The sequence below is a fragment of the Schistocerca americana genome, chromosome 3 (assembly GCF_021461395.2).
Source record: "Schistocerca americana isolate TAMUIC-IGC-003095 chromosome 3, iqSchAmer2.1, whole genome shotgun sequence".
Classification (NCBI taxonomy): domain Eukaryota; kingdom Metazoa; phylum Arthropoda; class Insecta; order Orthoptera; family Acrididae; genus Schistocerca; species Schistocerca americana.
Genome location: NC_060121.1, coordinates 375634533 through 375654223, shown reverse-complemented (window position 1 = coordinate 375654223; position 19691 = coordinate 375634533). Strand labels below are relative to the sequence as shown.

At 45.0% G+C, this 19691-nt stretch overlaps 1 protein-coding gene across 1 annotated transcript in view; it reads left to right on the top strand.

Annotated features, from left to right (window-relative positions):
• The window catches only part of LOC124607136 (leucine-rich repeat and fibronectin type-III domain-containing protein 5-like), a 197841-nt gene that overhangs the window by 102682 nt on the left and 75468 nt on the right, over positions 1-19691 (top strand). Inside the window, exon 3 of the mRNA XM_047139344.1 lies at positions 11548-13572. Coding sequence (XP_046995300.1) covers positions 11548-13494 — 1947 coding nt within the window. The 3' untranslated portion in view covers positions 13495-13572. The remainder of the gene's footprint in view (positions 1-11547; positions 13573-19691) is intronic.

Sequence of the window (19691 nt, the reverse complement as noted above, 5' to 3'; positions counted from 1 at the left end):
AATTTCCTCTCGTTGTCAAGTATAACCTCCATTTACGCTGACTCACAGGAATTATCTACTTCAGTTTCACTACAACTACATCTACATCTACATCCATACTCCGCAAGCCACCTGACGGTGTGTGGCGGAGGGTACCTTGAATACCTCTATCGCTTCTCCCTTCTATTCCATTCTCGTATTGTTCGTGGAAAGAAGGATTGTCGGTATGCTTCTGTGTGGGCTCTAATCTCTCTGATTTTATCCTCATGGTCTCTTCGCGAGATATACGTAGGAGGGAGCAATATACTGCTTGACTCTTTCGTGAAGGTATGTTCTCGAAACTTCAACAAAAGCCCGTACCGAGCTATTGAGCGTCTCTCCTGCAGAGTCTTCCACTGAAGTTTATCTATCATCTCCGTAACGCTTTCGCGATTACTAAATGATCCTGTAACGAAGCGCGCTGATCTCCGTTGGATCTTCCTTATCTCTTCTATCAACCCTATCTGGTACAGATCCCACACTGCTGATCAGTATTCAAGCAGTGGGCGAACAAACGTACTGTAACCTACTTCATTTGTTTTCGGATTTCATTTCCTTAGGATTCTTCCAACGAATCTCAGTCTGGCATCTCCTTTACCAACGATTAACAAGCTAAACTGTCACTTATTTGCTTATATGGTGACGGCGCTAGATAGGGACCCACATGAGTCCATAGGATTTGCATCAGGCGAATTTGGTTGCCGAGACATCGACGTCAACTCACTATAATGCTCCTCAAACCACTTTGGCATGGTTCTGGCTCCGAAACATGGACAATTACACTGCTGAAAGATGGCATCACCATAGGGGAAAACATCATTCTTGTAGGTATACAGGTGGCATGTCTGCCGAAAAAGCACAATGCCGGTGCACGCTGTCAGTGGCCAGCGTGTACGGTTATTACCACAGGTCCATGCAATGGCAGGAGAATGTCTCCCATAGCATAATACTGCCACCACCAGGCGTCAGTGGCGCGGTGTAAGTATCGAGCCGCAGTTCACTTCGATGACTGCTTTTGTGGAGACGACCATCGACCTGTTGTTGTTGTGGTCTTCAGTCCTGAAACTGGTTTGGTGCAGCTCTCCATGCTACTCTATCCTGCGCAAGCTTCTTCATCTCCCAGTACTTACTGCAACCTATATCCATCTGAATCTGCTTAGTGTATTCATCTCTTGGTCTCCCTCTACGATTTTTACCATCCACGCTGCCCTCCAACGCTAAATTTGTAATCCCTTGATGCCTCAGAACATGTCCTACCAACCGGTCCCTTCTTCTTGTTAAGTTGTGCCACAAACTCCTCTTCTCCCCAATTCTATTCAATACCTCCTCACCGAGCGAGGTGGCGCAGTGGTTAGACACTGGACTCGCATTCGGGAGGACGACGGTTCAATCCCGCGTCCGGCCATCCTGATTTAGGTTTTCCGTGATTTCCCTAAATCGCTCCAGGCAAATGCCGGGATGGTTCCTTTCACAGGGCACGGCCGACTTCCTTCCCCGTCCTTCCCTAATCCGATGAAACCGATGACCTCGCTGTCTGCTCTCCTTCCCCGAAACAACCAACCAACCAATACCTCCTCATTAGTTATGTGATCTATCCATCTAATCTTCAGCATTCTTCTGTAGCATCACATTTCGAAAGCTTCTATTCTCTTCTTGTCCAAACTATTTATCGTCCATGTTTCACCTCCATACATGGCTACACTCCATACAAACACTTTCAGAAACGACTTCTTGACACTTAAATCTATACTCGATGTTAACAAATTTTTCTTCTTCAGAAACGATTTCCTTGCCATTGCCATTCTGCATTTTATATCCTCTCTACTTCGACCATCATCAGTTATTTTGCTCCCCAAATAGCAATACTCTTTTACTACTTTAAGTGTCTCATTTTCTAATCTAATTCCCTCAGCATCACCCGACTTAATTCGACTACATTCCATTAACCTCGTTTTACTTTTGTTGATGTTCATCTTATATCCTCCTTTCAAGACACTGTCCATTCCGTTCAACTGCTCTTCCAAGTCCTTTGCTGTCTCTGACAGAATTACAATGTCATGGCGAACCTCAAAGTTTTTTTTTCTTCTCCATGGACTTCAATACCTACTCCGAATTTTTCTTTTGTTTCCTTTACTGCTTGCTTAATATACAGATTGAATAACATCGGGGACAGGCTACAACCCTGTCTCACTCCCTTCCCAACCGCTGCTTCCTTTTCATGCCCCTCGACTCTTACAACTGCCATCTGGTTTCTGTACAAATTGTAAATAGCGTTTCGCTACCTGTATTTTACCCCTGCCACCTTTAGAATTTGAAAGAGAGTATTCCAGTCAACATTGTCAAAAGCTTTCTCTAAGTCTACAAATGCTAGAAATGTAGGTTTGCCTTTCCTTAATCTATTTTCTAAGATAAGTCGTAGGGTCAGTATTGCCTCACGTGTTCCACAATTTCTGCGGAACCCAAACTGATCTTCGCCGAGGTCGGCTTCTACCAGTTTTTCCATTCGTCTCTAAAGAATTCGCGTTAGTATTTTGCAGCTGTGACTTATTAAACTGATAGTTCGGTAATTTTCACATCTGTCAACACCTGCTTTCTTTGGGATTGGAGTTATTATATTCTTCTTGAAGTCTGAGGGTATTTCGCCTGTCTCATACATCTTGCTCACCAGATGGTAGAGTTTTGTCAGGACTGGCTCTCCCAATGCCGTCAGTAGTTCCAATGGAATGTTGTCTACTACCGGGGCCTTGTTTTGACTCAGGTCTTTCAGTGCTCTGTCAAAATCTACACGCAGTATCGTATCTCCCATTTCATCTTCATCTACATCCTCTTCCATTTCCATAATATTGTCCTCAAGTACATCGCCCTTGTATAGACCCTCTGTATACTCCTTCCACCTTTCTGCTTTCTCTTCTTTGCTTAGAACTGGGTTTCCATCTGAGCTCTTGATATTCATACAAGTGGCTCTCTTTTCTCCTAAGGTCTCTTTAATTTTCCTGTAGGCAGTATCTTCTTACCCCTAGTGAGATAAGCCTCTACATCCTTACATTTGTCCTCTAGCCATCTCTGTTTAGCCATTTTGCACTTCCTGTCGATCTCATTTTTGAGACGCTTCTATTTCTTTTTGCCTGCTTCATTTACTGCGTTTTTATATTTTCTCCTTTCATCAATTAAATTCAATATTTCTTCTGTTACCCAAGGATTTCTACTAGCCCTTGTCTTTTTACCTACTTGATCCTCTGCTGCCTTCACTACTTCATCCCTCAGAGCTACCCATTCTTCTTCTACTGTATTTCTTTCCCCCATTCCTGTCAATTGTTCCCTTATGCTTCCCTGAAACTCTGTACAACCTCTGGTTTAGTCAGTTTATCCAGGTCCCATCTCCTTAAATTCCCACCATTTTGCAATTTCTTCAGTTTTAATCTACAGTTCATACCCAACAGATTGTCGTCAGAGTCCACATCTGCCTCTGGAAATGTCTTACAACTTAAAACCTGGTTCCTATCTCTGTCTTACCATTATATAATCTATCTGATACCTTCTAGTATCTCCAGGATTCTTCCATGTATATAACCTTCTTTTATGATTCTTGAACCAAGTGTTAGCTACACTCCTGGAAATGGAAAAAAGAACACATTGACACCGGTGTGTCAGACCCACCATACTTGCTCCGGACACTGCGAGAGGGCTGTACAAGCAATGATCACACGCACGGCACAGCGGAAACACCAGGAACCGCGGTGTTGGCCGTCGAATGGCGCTAGCTGCGCAGCATTTGTGCACCGCCACCGTCAGTGTCAGCCAGTTTGCCGTGGCATACGGAGCTCCATCGCAGTCTTTAACACTGGTAGCATGCCGCGACAGCGTGGACGTGAACCGTATGTGCAGTTGACGGACTTTGAGCGAGGGCGTATAGTGGGCATGCGGGAGGCCAGGTGGACGTACCGCCGAATTGCTCAACACGTGGGGCGTGAGGTCTCCACAGTACATCGATGTTGTCGCCAGTGGTCGGCGGAAGGTGCACGTGCCTGTCGACCTGGGACCGGACCGCAGCGACGCACGGATGCACGCCAAGACCGTAGGATCCTACGCAGTGCCGTAGGGGACCGCACCGCCACTTCCCAGCAAATTAGGGACACTGTTGCTCCTGGGGTATCGGCGAGGACCATTCGCAACCGTCTCCATGAAGCTGGGCTACGGTCCCGCACACCGTTAGGCCGTCTTCCGCTCACGCCCCAACATCGTGCAGCCCGCCTCCAGTGGTGTCGCGACAGGCGTGAATGGAGGGACGAATGGAGACGTGTCGTCTTCAGCGATGATAGTCGCTTCTGCCTTGGTGCCAATGATGGTCGTATGCGTGTTTGGCGCCGTGCAGGTGAGCGCCACAATCAGGACTGCATACGACCGAGGCACACAGGGCCAACACCCGGCATCATGGTGTGGGGAGCGATCTCCTACACTGGCCGTACACCACTGGTGATCATCGAGGGGACACTGAATAGTGCACGGTACATCCAAACCGTCATCGAACCCATCGTTCTACCATTCCTAGACCGGCAAGGGAACTTGCTGTTCCAACTGGACAATGCACGTCCGCATGTATCCCGTGCCACCCAACGTGCTCTAGAAGGTGTAAGTCAACTACCCTGGCCAGCAAGATCTCCGGATCTGTCCCCCATTGAGCATGTTTGGGACTGGATGAAGCGTCGTCTCACGCGGTCTGCACGTCCAGCACGAACGCTGGTCCAACTGAGGCGCCAGGTGGAAATGGCATGGCAAGCCGTTCCACAGGACTACATCCAGCATCTCTACGATCGTCTCCATGGGAGAATAGCAGCCTGCATTGCTGCGAAAGGTGGATATACACTGTACTAGTGCCGACATTGTGCATGTTCTGTTGCCTGTGTCTCTGCGCCTGTGGTTCTGTCAGTGTGATCATGTGATGTATCTGACCCCAGGAATGTGTCAATAAAGTTTCCCCTTCCTGGGACAATGAATTCATGGTGTTCTTATTTCAATTTCCAGGAGTGTATGATTAAGTTATGCTCTGTGCAAAATTCTACCAGACGGCTTCCTCTTTCATTTCTCTCCCCCAATCCATATTCACCCACTATGTTTCCTTCTCTCCCTTTTCCTACTCGCGAATTCCAGTCACTCATGACTATTAAATTTTCGTCTCCCTCCACTACCTGAGTAATTTCTTTTATCTCATCATACATTTCATCAATTTCTTCATCATCTGCAGAGATAGTTGGCATATAAACTTGTACTACTGTACTAGGCATGGGCTTCGTGTCTATCTTGGCCACAATAATGCGTTCACTATGCTGTTGGTAGTAGCTTACCCGCTCTCCTATTTTTTTATTCATTATTAAACCTACTCCTGCATTACCCCTATTTGATTTTGTATTTATAGGCCTGTATTCACCTGACCAAAAGTCTTGTTCCTCCTGCCACCGAACTTCACTAATTCCCACTATATCTAACTTCAGCCTATCCATTTCCCTTTTTAATTTTTCTAACCTACCTGCTCGATTAAGGGATCTGACATTCCACGCTCCTATCCGTAGAACGCCAGTTTTCTTTCTCCTGATAACGACGTCCTCCTGAGTAGTCCCCTCCCAGAGATCCGAATGGGGGACTATTTTACCTCCGGAATATTTTACCCAAGAGGACGCCATCATCATTTAACCATACAGTAACGCTGCATGCCCTCGGGAAAAATTACGGCTGTAGTTTCCCCTTGCTTTCAGCAGTTCGCAATACCAGCACAGGAAGGCCGTTTTGGTTAGTGTTGCAATGCCAGATCAGTCAGTCATCCAGACTGTTGCCCCTGCAACTACTGAAAAGGCTGCTGCCCCTCTTCAGGAACTACACGTTTGTCTGGTCTCTCAACAGATACCCCTCCGTTGTGGTTGCACGTACGGTACGGCCATCTGTATCGCTGAGGCACGCAAGCCTCCTCACCAACGGCAAGGTCCATGGTTCATGCACGTCCAGCACGAACGCTGGTCCAACTGAGGCGCCAGGTGGAAATGGCATGGCAAGCCGTTCCACAGGACTACATCCAGCATCTCTACGATCGTCTCCATGGGAGAATAGCAGCCTGCATTGCTGCGAAAGGTGGATATACACTGTACTAGTGCCGACATTGTGCATGTTCTGTTGCCTGTGTCTCTGCGCCTGTGGTTCTGTCAGTGTGATCATGTGATGTATCTGACCCCAGGAATGTGTCAATAAAGTTTCCCCTTCCTGGGACAATGAATTCATGGTGTTCTTATTTCAATTTCCAGGAGTGTATGATTAAGTTATGCTCTGTGCAAAATTCTACCAGACGGCTTCCTCTTTCATTTCTCTCCCCCAATCCATATTCACCCACTATGTTTCCTTCTCTCCCTTTTCCTACTCGCGAATTCCAGTCACTCATGACTATTAAATTTTCGTCTCCCTCCACTACCTGAGTAATTTCTTTTATCTCATCATACATTTCATCAATTTCTTCATCATCTGCAGAGATAGTTGGCATATAAACTTGTACTACTGTACTAGGCATGGGCTTCGTGTCTATCTTGGCCACAATAATGCGTTCACTATGCTGTTGGTAGTAGCTTACCCGCTCTCCTATTTTTTTATTCATTATTAAACCTACTCCTGCATTACCCCTATTTGATTTTGTATTTATAGGCCTGTATTCACCTGACCAAAAGTCTTGTTCCTCCTGCCACCGAACTTCACTAATTCCCACTATATCTAACTTCAGCCTATCCATTTCCCTTTTTAATTTTTCTAACCTACCTGCTCGATTAAGGGATCTGACATTCCACGCTCCTATCCGTAGAACGCCAGTTTTCTTTCTCCTGATAACGACGTCCTCCTGAGTAGTCCCCTCCCAGAGATCCGAATGGGGGACTATTTTACCTCCGGAATATTTTACCCAAGAGGACGCCATCATCATTTAACCATACAGTAACGCTGCATGCCCTCGGGAAAAATTACGGCTGTAGTTTCCCCTTGCTTTCAGCAGTTCGCAATACCAGCACAGGAAGGCCGTTTTGGTTAGTGTTGCAATGCCAGATCAGTCAGTCATCCAGACTGTTGCCCCTGCAACTACTGAAAAGGCTGCTGCCCCTCTTCAGGAACTACACGTTTGTCTGGTCTCTCAACAGATACCCCTCCGTTGTGGTTGCACGTACGGTACGGCCATCTGTATCGCTGAGGCACGCAAGCCTCCTCACCAACGGCAAGGTCCATGGTTCATGCACGTCCAGCACGAACGCTGGTCCAACTGAGGCGCCAGGTGGAAATGGCATGGCAAGCCGTTCCACAGGACTACATCCAGCATCTCTACGATCGTCTCCATGGGAGAATAGCAGCCTGCATTGCTGCGAAAGGTGGATATACACTGTACTAGTGCCGACATTGTGCATGTTCTGTTGCCTGTGTCTCTGCGCCTGTGGTTCTGTCAGTGTGATCATGTGATGTATCTGACCCCAGGAATGTGTCAATAAAGTTTCCCCTTCCTGGGACAATGAATTCATGGTGTTCTTATTTCAATTTCCAGGAGTGTATGATTAAGTTATGCTCTGTGCAAAATTCTACCAGACGGCTTCCTCTTTCATTTCTCTCCCCCAATCCATATTCACCCACTATGTTTCCTTCTCTCCCTTTTCCTACTCGCGAATTCCAGTCACTCATGACTATTAAATTTTCGTCTCCCTCCACTACCTGAGTAATTTCTTTTATCTCATCATACATTTCATCAATTTCTTCATCATCTGCAGAGATAGTTGGCATATAAACTTGTACTACTGTACTAGGCATGGGCTTCGTGTCTATCTTGGCCACAATAATGCGTTCACTATGCTGTTGGTAGTAGCTTACCCGCTCTCCTATTTTTTTATTCATTATTAAACCTACTCCTGCATTACCCCTATTTGATTTTGTATTTATAGGCCTGTATTCACCTGACCAAAAGTCTTGTTCCTCCTGCCACCGAACTTCACTAATTCCCACTATATCTAACTTCAGCCTATCCATTTCCCTTTTTAATTTTTCTAACCTACCTGCTCGATTAAGGGATCTGACATTCCACGCTCCTATCCGTAGAACGCCAGTTTTCTTTCTCCTGATAACGACGTCCTCCTGAGTAGTCCCCTCCCAGAGATCCGAATGGGGGACTATTTTACCTCCGGAATATTTTACCCAAGAGGACGCCATCATCATTTAACCATACAGTAACGCTGCATGCCCTCGGGAAAAATTACGGCTGTAGTTTCCCCTTGCTTTCAGCAGTTCGCAATACCAGCACAGGAAGGCCGTTTTGGTTAGTGTTGCAATGCCAGATCAGTCAGTCATCCAGACTGTTGCCCCTGCAACTACTGAAAAGGCTGCTGCCCCTCTTCAGGAACTACACGTTTGTCTGGTCTCTCAACAGATACCCCTCCGTTGTGGTTGCACGTACGGTACGGCCATCTGTATCGCTGAGGCACGCAAGCCTCCTCACCAACGGCAAGGTCCATGGTTCATGGGGGTACCTAGTGTAGCAAAAATGTGGTTCACCCGAAGAGTCGACACGTTTCCACTGATCGATTGTCGAATACCGATGGTCCCGTCCCACTGCAGTCGTAATTGACAACGTCGTTGGGTCAACGTGGGAACAGAAAGAAGTGGCCTGCCGTGGAGCTCTACGTTCAACAACGTACAATGAACGGTGTGCTCCGAAGCACTTGTGCGTGCACCAGCATTTTGCTCTTTCGGCAGGCATGCCACGAATCACCATCTGCGTATTTTACAGAGCAGACAAGCCTCCGAAGCCCACGTTATGTGATGAGTAGTAGAAGTCCAACCATTTAGCGCCTACTGGTAGTTTCACTGTGCTTCCACCTCTTAACGTAGACGCTCACGACAGTAGCACGTGACCATTCGATCAACTTCGCCGTTTTCGAAATACTCGTCCACAGACTCCGTGCAGTAATAATCTGCTGTTTGTCAAAGTCGCTTGACCCAATGGATTTCCCCATTTGCAGTCCATATCTTCCCTAGGGTGATCCCCCATCCGTGTCTGCACAACACTTCGTTCTACATACTTTCGTTACCGTGTCACGTGCCCGCAACGCCACCGGGTGGCATCCAACGTCGCCGTGGACAGTGGTCATGTTTTGCCTTATTAGTGTGTATTATATTCAAAAAATTGTTACACTCGGGAATTTCTATGAACTGACTGATTCCAGTTGTGACTCACTGATGCTGACCTATTAGGATAGTACTTTTTACGTTTCGTTAAGGGGGGCTGGATGTCAAACGGGCCGACTTGGAGCAACAGAGGCACCACAGGACATTTCAATTTCCAATGTCTATCCTTTTACAAATAAATTCATAAAACTTTGTCAGCATGACCAGGAAGGATTCAGAATTCACACTCATGGCAGTGGAAGTTCAAAAACATAATAAAATATTTTTTTACATGCGAAATCTCATCTTTTTTTCCCTTACTATTGACTGCATTTGTTGCTATAGGTACACTTTTCTTGATAAGTAAGAGAGATTCTTCGATTTATTTTGCACTGCTCATTAAACACGCACTCCTTAATGCAAAACTCTAGAATTTTACAAAATTGAGATAATTAACTATAAAATTTGAGTTTTTTCTAAACATGAAATTTAAATTGTTGCAGCTTATTCATTTTTTCATAAATTAAATTCTAGAGTTTCATACACCTGTAAGTATGGTTTGTATGCCGTGCAAAATTAACCGAAGAATCTCTCTTACTTATGAAGAAAAGTGTACCTCTAGCAACAAATGCAGCCAATACTAAATGAAAAAAAGTATGAAATTTCACATGTGAAAAAAATTTATTTTGTAATGTTTTTGAACTTCCACTGCTATGAGTGTGAATCCTGAATCCTTCCGAGTCATTCTGACGAAGTTTTATGAATTTATTTGTAAAAGTATAGACAGTGGAAATTAAAATGTCCTGTGGTGCCTCTCCTGCTCCAAGTCGGCCCGTTTGACTTCCTACCCCCCTTAAATATAACATGAGTCAGTCACCCCTTCAACTCACAAATTAATGACGGTGAACCTCAACACAGGCCAAAATGAAATACTAATCATCATACATCACTTTGAAGTGATGTAGGCATTCAACAACCCAAATTCAGTGCAAACCAAGACCGCCGGCGCTGTGGATGCTAACCTATCGTACTTTTCAGTCATATAATGCCCCCATAAATCTCCGTCATAAAGTATAACAATACACTTTCCCGCTAATCGTTGCAACTGTGTCTGTTGTTGAGGGATTACTGAGGATAAAGCGACACGTTCAACAGGTGCCTTTCAGCGACAATCCCAGACGCCACAACTATTATCACTGACACATTCTTGGCACTTCGACCTCGAAAGTCGATACCTGTACGTGTTCGTAGCCTGTAAACAAGTAATTACGCTAAGTAATGTATAATGGGATCATGGACACAGCGAGGCAGCTTGTCTGCAAGTCACCCATGTGAATAACCGCGAAAAACTAAATAAATCCAAACACTGAGATCAGGATCTAGCGTACTCCCTTTTAGCGCCGACCAATTAATCACTACATCCTGTGTTTGTGCGCCTGGATGTATCGCAAACAAGGCATCGGGTCTGAAGCTGAATCGAAAGTGAGGAAAATATAAATGGTTCAAATGGCTCTGAGCACTATGGGACTTAACATCTTAGGTCATCAGTCCCCTAGAACTTAGAACTACTTAAACCTAACTAACCTAAGGACATCACACACATCCATGCCCGAGGCAGGATTCGAACCTGCGACCGTAGCAGTCCGGCGGTTCCGGACTGCAGCGCCTAGAACCGCACGGCCACCGCGGCCGGCGAGGAAAATATACAACTTAAAACATAAATAAAAGTAATTCCTGCCGTAGCTTCCTAATATCAAAATTTTAATTAATTAATAGTTAATATTAGTGCTCAAGTCATACTTTGTTCTCCACTAAGATCGAATTACACGGTCCCAACGAGTAAGTTATTGGACACTTAATCCCCATATTTGAGCTCATGCCTGGAATACATATTGTGTAATTTGAGACAAACGTATTAGTTTCAAAATCCGAAATTTGTACTCAAAAGCATTTTAACTAGCAACTTTTCAAACAGTTACGAACTGACAAATTCTGCGCTTATTACTGAATTTAAATTCGGTAACGAAACAGTGTTGAAGAGAAGGTATCACTTAACGTAAAAACAACAGTTCTCTCTGGTCGCCTGAAACCGTTCTGGTCTCCTAGTTAACAATGTGACAGACGAGTAACTTGACATATGTCAAACCTGACCACCTCACACTGGAGATCGTTCCATTAGCTGATGAATGCCGTGACGTGCTGCTAGTAGCCCAGTCGAAATAGTCACTATGCTTGTCATTATATTGCTGATTCAGTTCAACAGGCGTATTTTATCAAATATTGCTTCTCACGTACACATTTCATAGCGCTGAAGAAGCAAGTTTATGTTTTTAATTCAGGTGATGTGTTGTCATTTCGCAGGATTGCACCAGTAGCATGATACTAGGGGTCAGTAACGTCGAATTTGCTAACAGCACCTTGGCAGCCGGCTGGCTGGATGTGAGGGCGACACTCAGTTCACTGACCCTCAGCAACTGCTCGATCGAAGCCTTCCACGATGACGCCTTCAATACTTCGCAGTTCGCCAACCTGGAAACGCTGATTTTGAGTGGGCTCCCCTTAAAAAAACTGCAGACAGCAGCACTCCGTCCACTCCGCAACGTTGGAACCCTGTCTCTTGATAATTGCCACGCTTTACAGGAAGTGGATCCGAATGTCACAGACGTGCTTCCTAAGCTGTGGAGCCTGCAAGTATTGAGAACCATATACAGCAGCAACAGGCAGATACTCCCAGCGTTCGCGGGCACCACAGCGATCGTAGACCTCAAACTCAACGAGTTGGGCACACTGCGGCCCGAGGACGTCGGTGTCACCGCCGTATCAGCGGCGACCCTGAACCTCGAGATGTCTGGCATCGAGGATGTGCTAGTTGGTACCTTCCCGACATCGAAGAATCGTCAACTGTTGACCCTGAATAACAATAAATTAACAACACTGAGAAATATGTCAATCTCGTTTGAAAATCACCATGATTACTTTAAAATATATCTCGGAGGCAATCCCTGGAACTGCGACTGTTCCCTTCTGTGGCTCCTTCCACATGTCAGTACAATTGCAGATAGACCAAATTGTTCAACTCCACAACATTTCACTGGCTGGAATCTGACATCTGCCTTGGTCCAGCTGAAGGAATCTTGCGCTATATCCTCCACGTTATTGCCGCCATCAACTGCCCCTGAAACGACAGAGTCTTCAATAACTGGAACCTCAGAACCTACAGGGACATCCGCAAGCGCGACAGCGGAAACTGAACCGACAGCTAATGATGGGACTCCACCTTCAACCATCGATCACAGCTCAACCACGGCATCTGACAATGCTTCCGAGCTCTCAACACCTTCATCACAAAGTTCTACACCCTTTAGCACTTCCGAAGCCCCCACCACGACACATGCTGCAACTGATTCTACATTCACCACTGTTAAGGTTCCAACACCACCGCTACCAGATGAGCGGCCAGATGATCTGAAGCTATGCTACCACGTAGAGTTCTCGGAACACGATGTGATGGAGGACTGGAGAAAAGATTCGGTTCTCATCCACGACATCGACGAGTGTACACTCAAAATCTTAGTGCCGTACAGTGTCGCTGGTGGATTCGTGGTGTGGAAGGAAGCGGACACCGCAGACTGCTACGAGACAAGCCCTCTGAACTCACCCACCGTTGTTTTGGAAAATCTCAAGCCTGAGGTGGACTACAATATCTGCGTTCTGCCACCTGAAGAGACGAGAACATCCATCCACAATTGCTACCCGCACAGGACAATGGCAGAGTACACCAAACGAACATGGCTCTCCAACGGCGACGTACCGTTCGTGTCGGGTATGACAGCCATCGGGTCAATCGTGGTGACGATTCTGTCGGCGGGGATAGCCGTGTTCCTGGTGCGGCGTCATCCGACATGGATCTTCCACGATGTCTGGGAGATGGACAAAACGACCGTCATCCAACGGAGGCCCAAGGTCCCGGATCGGCGACTCTCCTTCCCGTCTTGGTGGCCCCCGCCTCCACCTCCGAACCCTCGTCGCCCGAGCTCCAGCCAGAGCACTGGCTCCGGCAGTTACATCAATGTCGAACCACCAGCATCACCAGTGCAACTGGTCGCCCGGTTCCTGAGGCGGTCGAGCGGCAGCGTCAGGAGGATGTTTCAGCGACAGGACGGCGCCAATCGGCAGAGCTCCTTACCTCCCTCCACCAGATCATCACACACAGGATCCCGCCCGAGTACTTCCTCATCGAACTGCTCCGTGTGCACCGACTCCACTAACACCACTTTCTCTGAAGATATCAACGCAGGGCGACAATAGGGCTATTTACTGGCCTCGACTAACTGGAAGTGCAGCTCACGCCTTGCAGAAACTCATAAGTTGCTTCCACTAGTACAGGTAAGCATGGCGGTTTCTACTTGGTATATACGAGGGTTTTCCAGAAAGTAAGTTCTGATCGGTCGCGAAATGGAAACCGGTGGGAAAATCCGGTAAAACTTTGCACAAATATGTTGGGCAGTGTCTCTAGTATGCCCGTCGATCGTGTCGCGTAGCCTTTTCAGTTCTGAGTGAATAGTGAGCACGCAAAGATGCGTAGGGAATAGCGACTCCCGCCAAGTATGAGGGCCCAGTTAGAGATTTCGCCTGTGTCATGCAGCCCACATAACACAACTGTCGAGTAGTTCCTTCTTCATGCCAATTCTCGGCCGCACACTGCAGGGGCAATGAAAATGCTCCTGCAGTGTTTCCGATGAGAAGTGTTTGATTACCCACAATACAGTCCTTAATTGCCTACCCCTGAGTCTCATCTCTGCTCACAAGAACCGCTGGATATGAAGACAAAATTTTTCCACAGACAACGAGCTGCAGACCAGTGTAGATAACTGGCCGCAAGCACAGGCGGCTGCTTTCTATGACGAGGATATTAGGATATTGGAACGTTAATACAACACTACGACAAAACTCGAAGTTGGAGCGGCGACTATGTAGAGAAGTAGGTGGAAGGTGTACCTAACTGTTGCAAATAAAACGTTTCTGGTTTTCACTGTGGTTCCCATTTCGCGACCGATCGGAGCTTACTTTCTGGACAACCCTCTTTACAAATTTGGCTGCTATAATGTGTTCCTACGTTTCATCCTATCTTGTCCGATCTTCTACATCTACACGATTAACCTGCAATTTACACATAAGTATTTGGCATAAAGTTGATAGAACCATTCTAAAGCTCTTTCTCCACTGTTCCATTCTCGAAAAGCACTTCGAATAACACCTATTTTTTCCGTGGGACCTCTGATTTCTCTTATTTTATCATGATGGTCATTTCTCCTTGGAAGTTGGAGGAGGAAAATGGTGACTGAAATTTCCTAAAAACATTTCACAACGACAAAAAGCGCCTTTATCTGTAAATACCCAATACCACGCAGCAGGAACCCATAAGAGGGCGGAAAACCGTAGTGAGGGCAGTGTCTTTACACCTTCTAACTTCCAATAAAACACTATCTTGGGTTACTCTTCCTCACAACATTTTATGTCTGATGTTTCCATTTTCAGATACTCATAATCCCTAAGTATTTACTTGAAAAGACAGCATGCAATCTTGTGCGATTTATCGTGTATTCTAAATTTAACAGGTTTATTTTATTAATGCCCACGTGGAGGATCTCACATGTTTGTTGTTCAGGGTCAGTTGCCACCTTTCGCAGCATTCAGATATCATGTCTAAATTATTTTACAATTCGTTGTGATTTTCTGATGGCTTTACTATAAGGTAAACGAAGGCATCATCGGCAAAAAATCCAAGAGAGCTGTTCAGATCGTCTTCTTTATCGTTTATATAGATTAGGAACAGCAGCTGTTCGGTTTCTCTTCATAACTCTTCGTCAGTTACTACGAGCTGTGACCTTTCTGTCAGAAAATCACGAATCTAGTAGTATAGTTGGGGTAATACTGCACGGACAAATCATTTCATGAAGGTATTTCACAATCTTGGAACACAGTGTACAGCGTATATTCCAAAACTCTGCTACAAATCGATGACAGTGATATGGGTCTGCAATTTAGCGGATTAATTCTATTTCCCTTCTTGTTTATTGGTGTGACCCGTTTAACAACCCATTCTTTAGGTACACCAGAAACACAACTAAATATCTCGAAAACGACACATCGTACGATAAAATGTCCTGTGTGAAAAGTTAATACATTGAAGTATAAAAAAAACACCAAGAAGCAGTTGTGTGTCATAAAAGAAATTTGGTAGCCAAGGAAAGTTTCTGCCTATTTGCCTTTCGCCATCAGTCGCGTAAGGGTGCCGCTAGTAGCGCGACTGTGAGGATGCAAACCAGAATTGCTTTAAATACACTTTGTAACAGTCGTGGGCTTTTGTCACCTCTGAGACTGGACGTCGTGAGTTGGTTTTAATCAAGAATCCATATGAGACGACAAAGACGCGATTATCATCATCTCAATGAGTTTGAACGAAGTCGTGTAATAGGGCTAGGAGAATCTGGATGCTCCTTCTGCGATATTTCAGAAAGACTTGGCAGGAATGTAGCCACTGTACTTGACCGCTGGCAGGGTAGCATTCATTTCACGCTAGGTGAGGAGAGCCCTACGTCATACTGACGTAGGCACGCGTCATCATGAGTTTCACGAGTATATCGACTGTTGTGTGCGTGTTGGATCTGCATTGTTATTTGTTTATGTGCTTTCATTGTCCTATTGTCCGGTGTTGCTAGCGTGTACGTCGTTCTGAACATGGGCTCTAACGGAGATGAGAGAACTTTCCAGCAGATCCATGAAGATAGTCTGAAAGATTTCACTATCTTTCTTAGTTGATTTACAGCACGAAGGCAAAATTAAATGGAACTAGATGGTTTAAATTTCTAGCAACATTCGGAATTATCTTCAGGACCACTTCAATTTCTCAGTTTAACGTTTCTGCCCACATGAATTATGTACAATTCATCGGATTTTATAAAAGTACGAAACACTTTAATTTCTTCCTATTTCACGTTTTTATCCACATGATTTATTCAATATTAATCGGATTGAAAACATGACTAGACACTTTAATAACTTTCGTTATGGTTATGATTCCTTCATTCAGATATTCGTTACGTTCACGAAACACACAATAACATCCTACATTCTTTGGATTGCAGCTTAATAATTAATTACTTCACTTTTCTGTCCACACGATTTATGCACGATTCATCGGATTTAAAAAGAATGACAAGCTTTTTTTAGATTTCGTTATGGCTCCTTCGCTCAGACATTAATTATGTTCATGAAATACAAAATAACATCGCAAATTGTTGGGATTACATTTAACAATTCATTCAGCTGGTATGAGCATATCACACAAATCCTGCCACTTCGTTTGTACACATGTATTTACATTTAGCTTTGACGTTATCGGTACAACTGCAAAGATCGATATACGTACTCATTTAGTCGATTTAGGTTATTTACGTCACGATGACATAGCGTTACGTCATTATGACGTAGGATTCTCCTCACCTAGCGTGAAATGAATGCTATCCCCGCTGGCAGCGGTGAGCATGAGAACGTGCAGTCGCAAGAAGACCGGGCTCCGGGCGGTCACCTGGCACTACCGAGAGGGGAGTCCATCGCGTTCGCCGTTTGGCTCTGCGTCTGCAGCAGCAATGTCAGCATCAGTTGGCACTACAGTGACAGAAAGAACTGTTACAAATCGGTTACTTCGAGACACCTCTGAGCCACACGTCATGTGCCGTCCATTCTACCATCCCTGAACCATCGCCATTTGTGACTTTGGTGGCGCCAAGCGAGAGCTCATTGGAGGGCAGGCTGGAGGTCTGTAGTATTTCTGATGAAGCTGGTTGTGCCTGCCACGGTGCCAGTGACGGCAGTGTATTGGTTAGAAAGGGACCAGTTGAGAACCTGCAGCTAGACACACTGTACGTGCGCTTGGAGTCATGATCAGAGGTGCGATTTCGTATGATAGCAGGCGCACTCTCGTGGTTATCCCATGCCACGCAGCCTGAATGCTAAACTGCACGTCAGTCTGTTGTGCTGTCATTAATGAAAAGCATTCCAGCATAACGCTCGCCCACATACCGCAGTTTTAATGCAACATGCTCTACAGAATGTCGACACGTTACCTGGGCCTTCTCGATCGCATATGGGACATCACTGGACGATGACTCCAGTCTCATCCACAAACAGCGTTAACCGTGCCTTTATTGACCGTCCAAGTGCAACGGGGTACGGAACTCTATCGCATAAAATCCCATCCGTCACCTGCACGACACAATCCGTGAACATGTACATGCTTTTGTTCAACAATATGGCGGTTACTCCAGTTATTAATGTACCAACATTCTGCAGTTGACATGGCTTCTCGCACTTCAATTAACCTGCGATCTTGCAATGTTAATCAAATACGTTATCTACTGTATTCCCAAAATTTCATTACTCTACATTAATTACTTTTTGATGCTGCGACTTTTCCCGTCAATGTAAGAGAAAAGGGGAAATCCTCCTGCCTGGGCGGGGTCAACTTCGCGATTTCAAATGCGAACTGCCCAACCTGTGGTCTCAATCCAGCTTCCAGTAAATTGTTCCCGACAATTCGTGGTGACGCTCGGCAGGTAAACTGTCCCGCATTTGACCTGTTGACATCCGACTGTTCGTCACACGCACTTGAATAATCGTACTATCTTCTCGCGGTGTGGTCATTCTGGAAGGATCCTTGCCTATTCTCTTTGCTGCTCTCTTGTCTTGAGTGTATCTCATCAGGGGTCCAGCACTCATTCTGCTATCCTGCAGAACAGCAAACTGTCGGTGTGATCTGATGCCATGTCCCTCACGACTATGATTCGATCTTTCCCAAAGTTCGATATAAGGCGATAAATTCAACGTGCACGTCTTCTGATTAGTGTTGCAGTCGTTAACTGATAAGTACCAGAAACGTTAGGCCTACTCAGTAGTCATCGTATAACCACGCCATTCTTCATATGTAGGGATGGCCTTCTTCTGTAGTGAAAATACTGAAAATGATATAAATATGAAATTATAATCAAAGTAAACTACAGGCGGGAAAATATTTCAGTATCCATCTGATAGCTTTCGGTCAAGATGTTCATGGTGAAATACTATTCATTTCTGTGACTGTGTTTATAGGTTTAATTACAGATAATTTTTTGTTATTCCGAGTCGACTGCAGTCTCGTTTCATTCGATATAGCATTTACGCCCATTGCACAAGTAACATGCTCATTAGCTATAATAATTAACACTTGATTAAATCCACGTAAATGCACAATTTGTGCTCGTTCGACTGCGTCATTAATACCAGAATATTCTTGAACCGCATAAATTTGCAGACTCTCGATGTTATGTAAATTTTGTTGAACTTTTTAATACAAAATAAATTAGAGATGAGCTGCTCGAAACTCAGGAAGCTTCTTATTCGAGAGAGCTAGGTTCTTATGGTGGTTCTGTGAACACATATTTGTGACAGTGTATAATAACATTACTCGACTTATAACCGCAGACGATTTCATTACTGAAATTCTTCGATAAAGCCTGAATTCACAAAACATAATGTCTCAGCTACTAGTACGTTATCAGCGTCACAGCCACCAAATTTTACAAAGTTTGCATTAGTATAAAGAAAACTTGTGATGTCACTCCAAAATGAGGTTCACAAACTGTGTGTCGCTACGGAGACGAAAAATACCTGCAAGTACAATGGTTACAAAGTACAACTACCTAACCTCATTTCATGTAAGTTTATCTACGGGAGTTGAAACTTATAACTTATGTTAGCCTTCCGTAATCATGTGATGTAGTCTGGGTTCTAGTGGGGAGGGGGTTAGTCTCCACGGCCGACCGCGGTGGTGTAGCGGTTCTAGGCGCTCAGTCCGGAACCGCGCGACTGCTACGGTCGCAGGTTCGAATCCTGCCTCGGGCATGGATGTGGGTGATGTCCGTAGGTTAGTTAGGTTTAAGTAGTTCTAAGTTCTAGGAGACTAATGACCACAGATGTTAAGTCCCATAGTGCTCAGAGCCATTTTAGTCTCCACATAAGCCGAGTTTACGTTTAGTGATTTTGCTGTTTCCTCTTCGTTTACATTTCTCACATAATAATTAGTATAAAGAAAACTTGTGATGTCACTCCAAAATGAGGTTCACAAACTGTGTGTCGCTACGGAGACGAAAAATACCTGCAAGTACAATGGTTACAAAGTACAACTACCTAACCTCATTTCATGTAAGTTTATCTACGGGAGTTGGGCAAAAACATGGGAACACAGAAACCATACGGTGTAGGGAAGCGGTTGACATTTAAAACAGTTTCTAGCCTTCTCTGAACGGATAAATACAGGCTTTCTGTCCTTGGAAGCTATCAAGTGAATTAAAATACATTCACATGATTACGGAAGGCTAACATAAGTTATAAGTTTCAGTTTTCTGATTTTATTTTATATACACGTTTTTGGCAGTCAATCGTCTTGCAGAACACTGACGTTATTT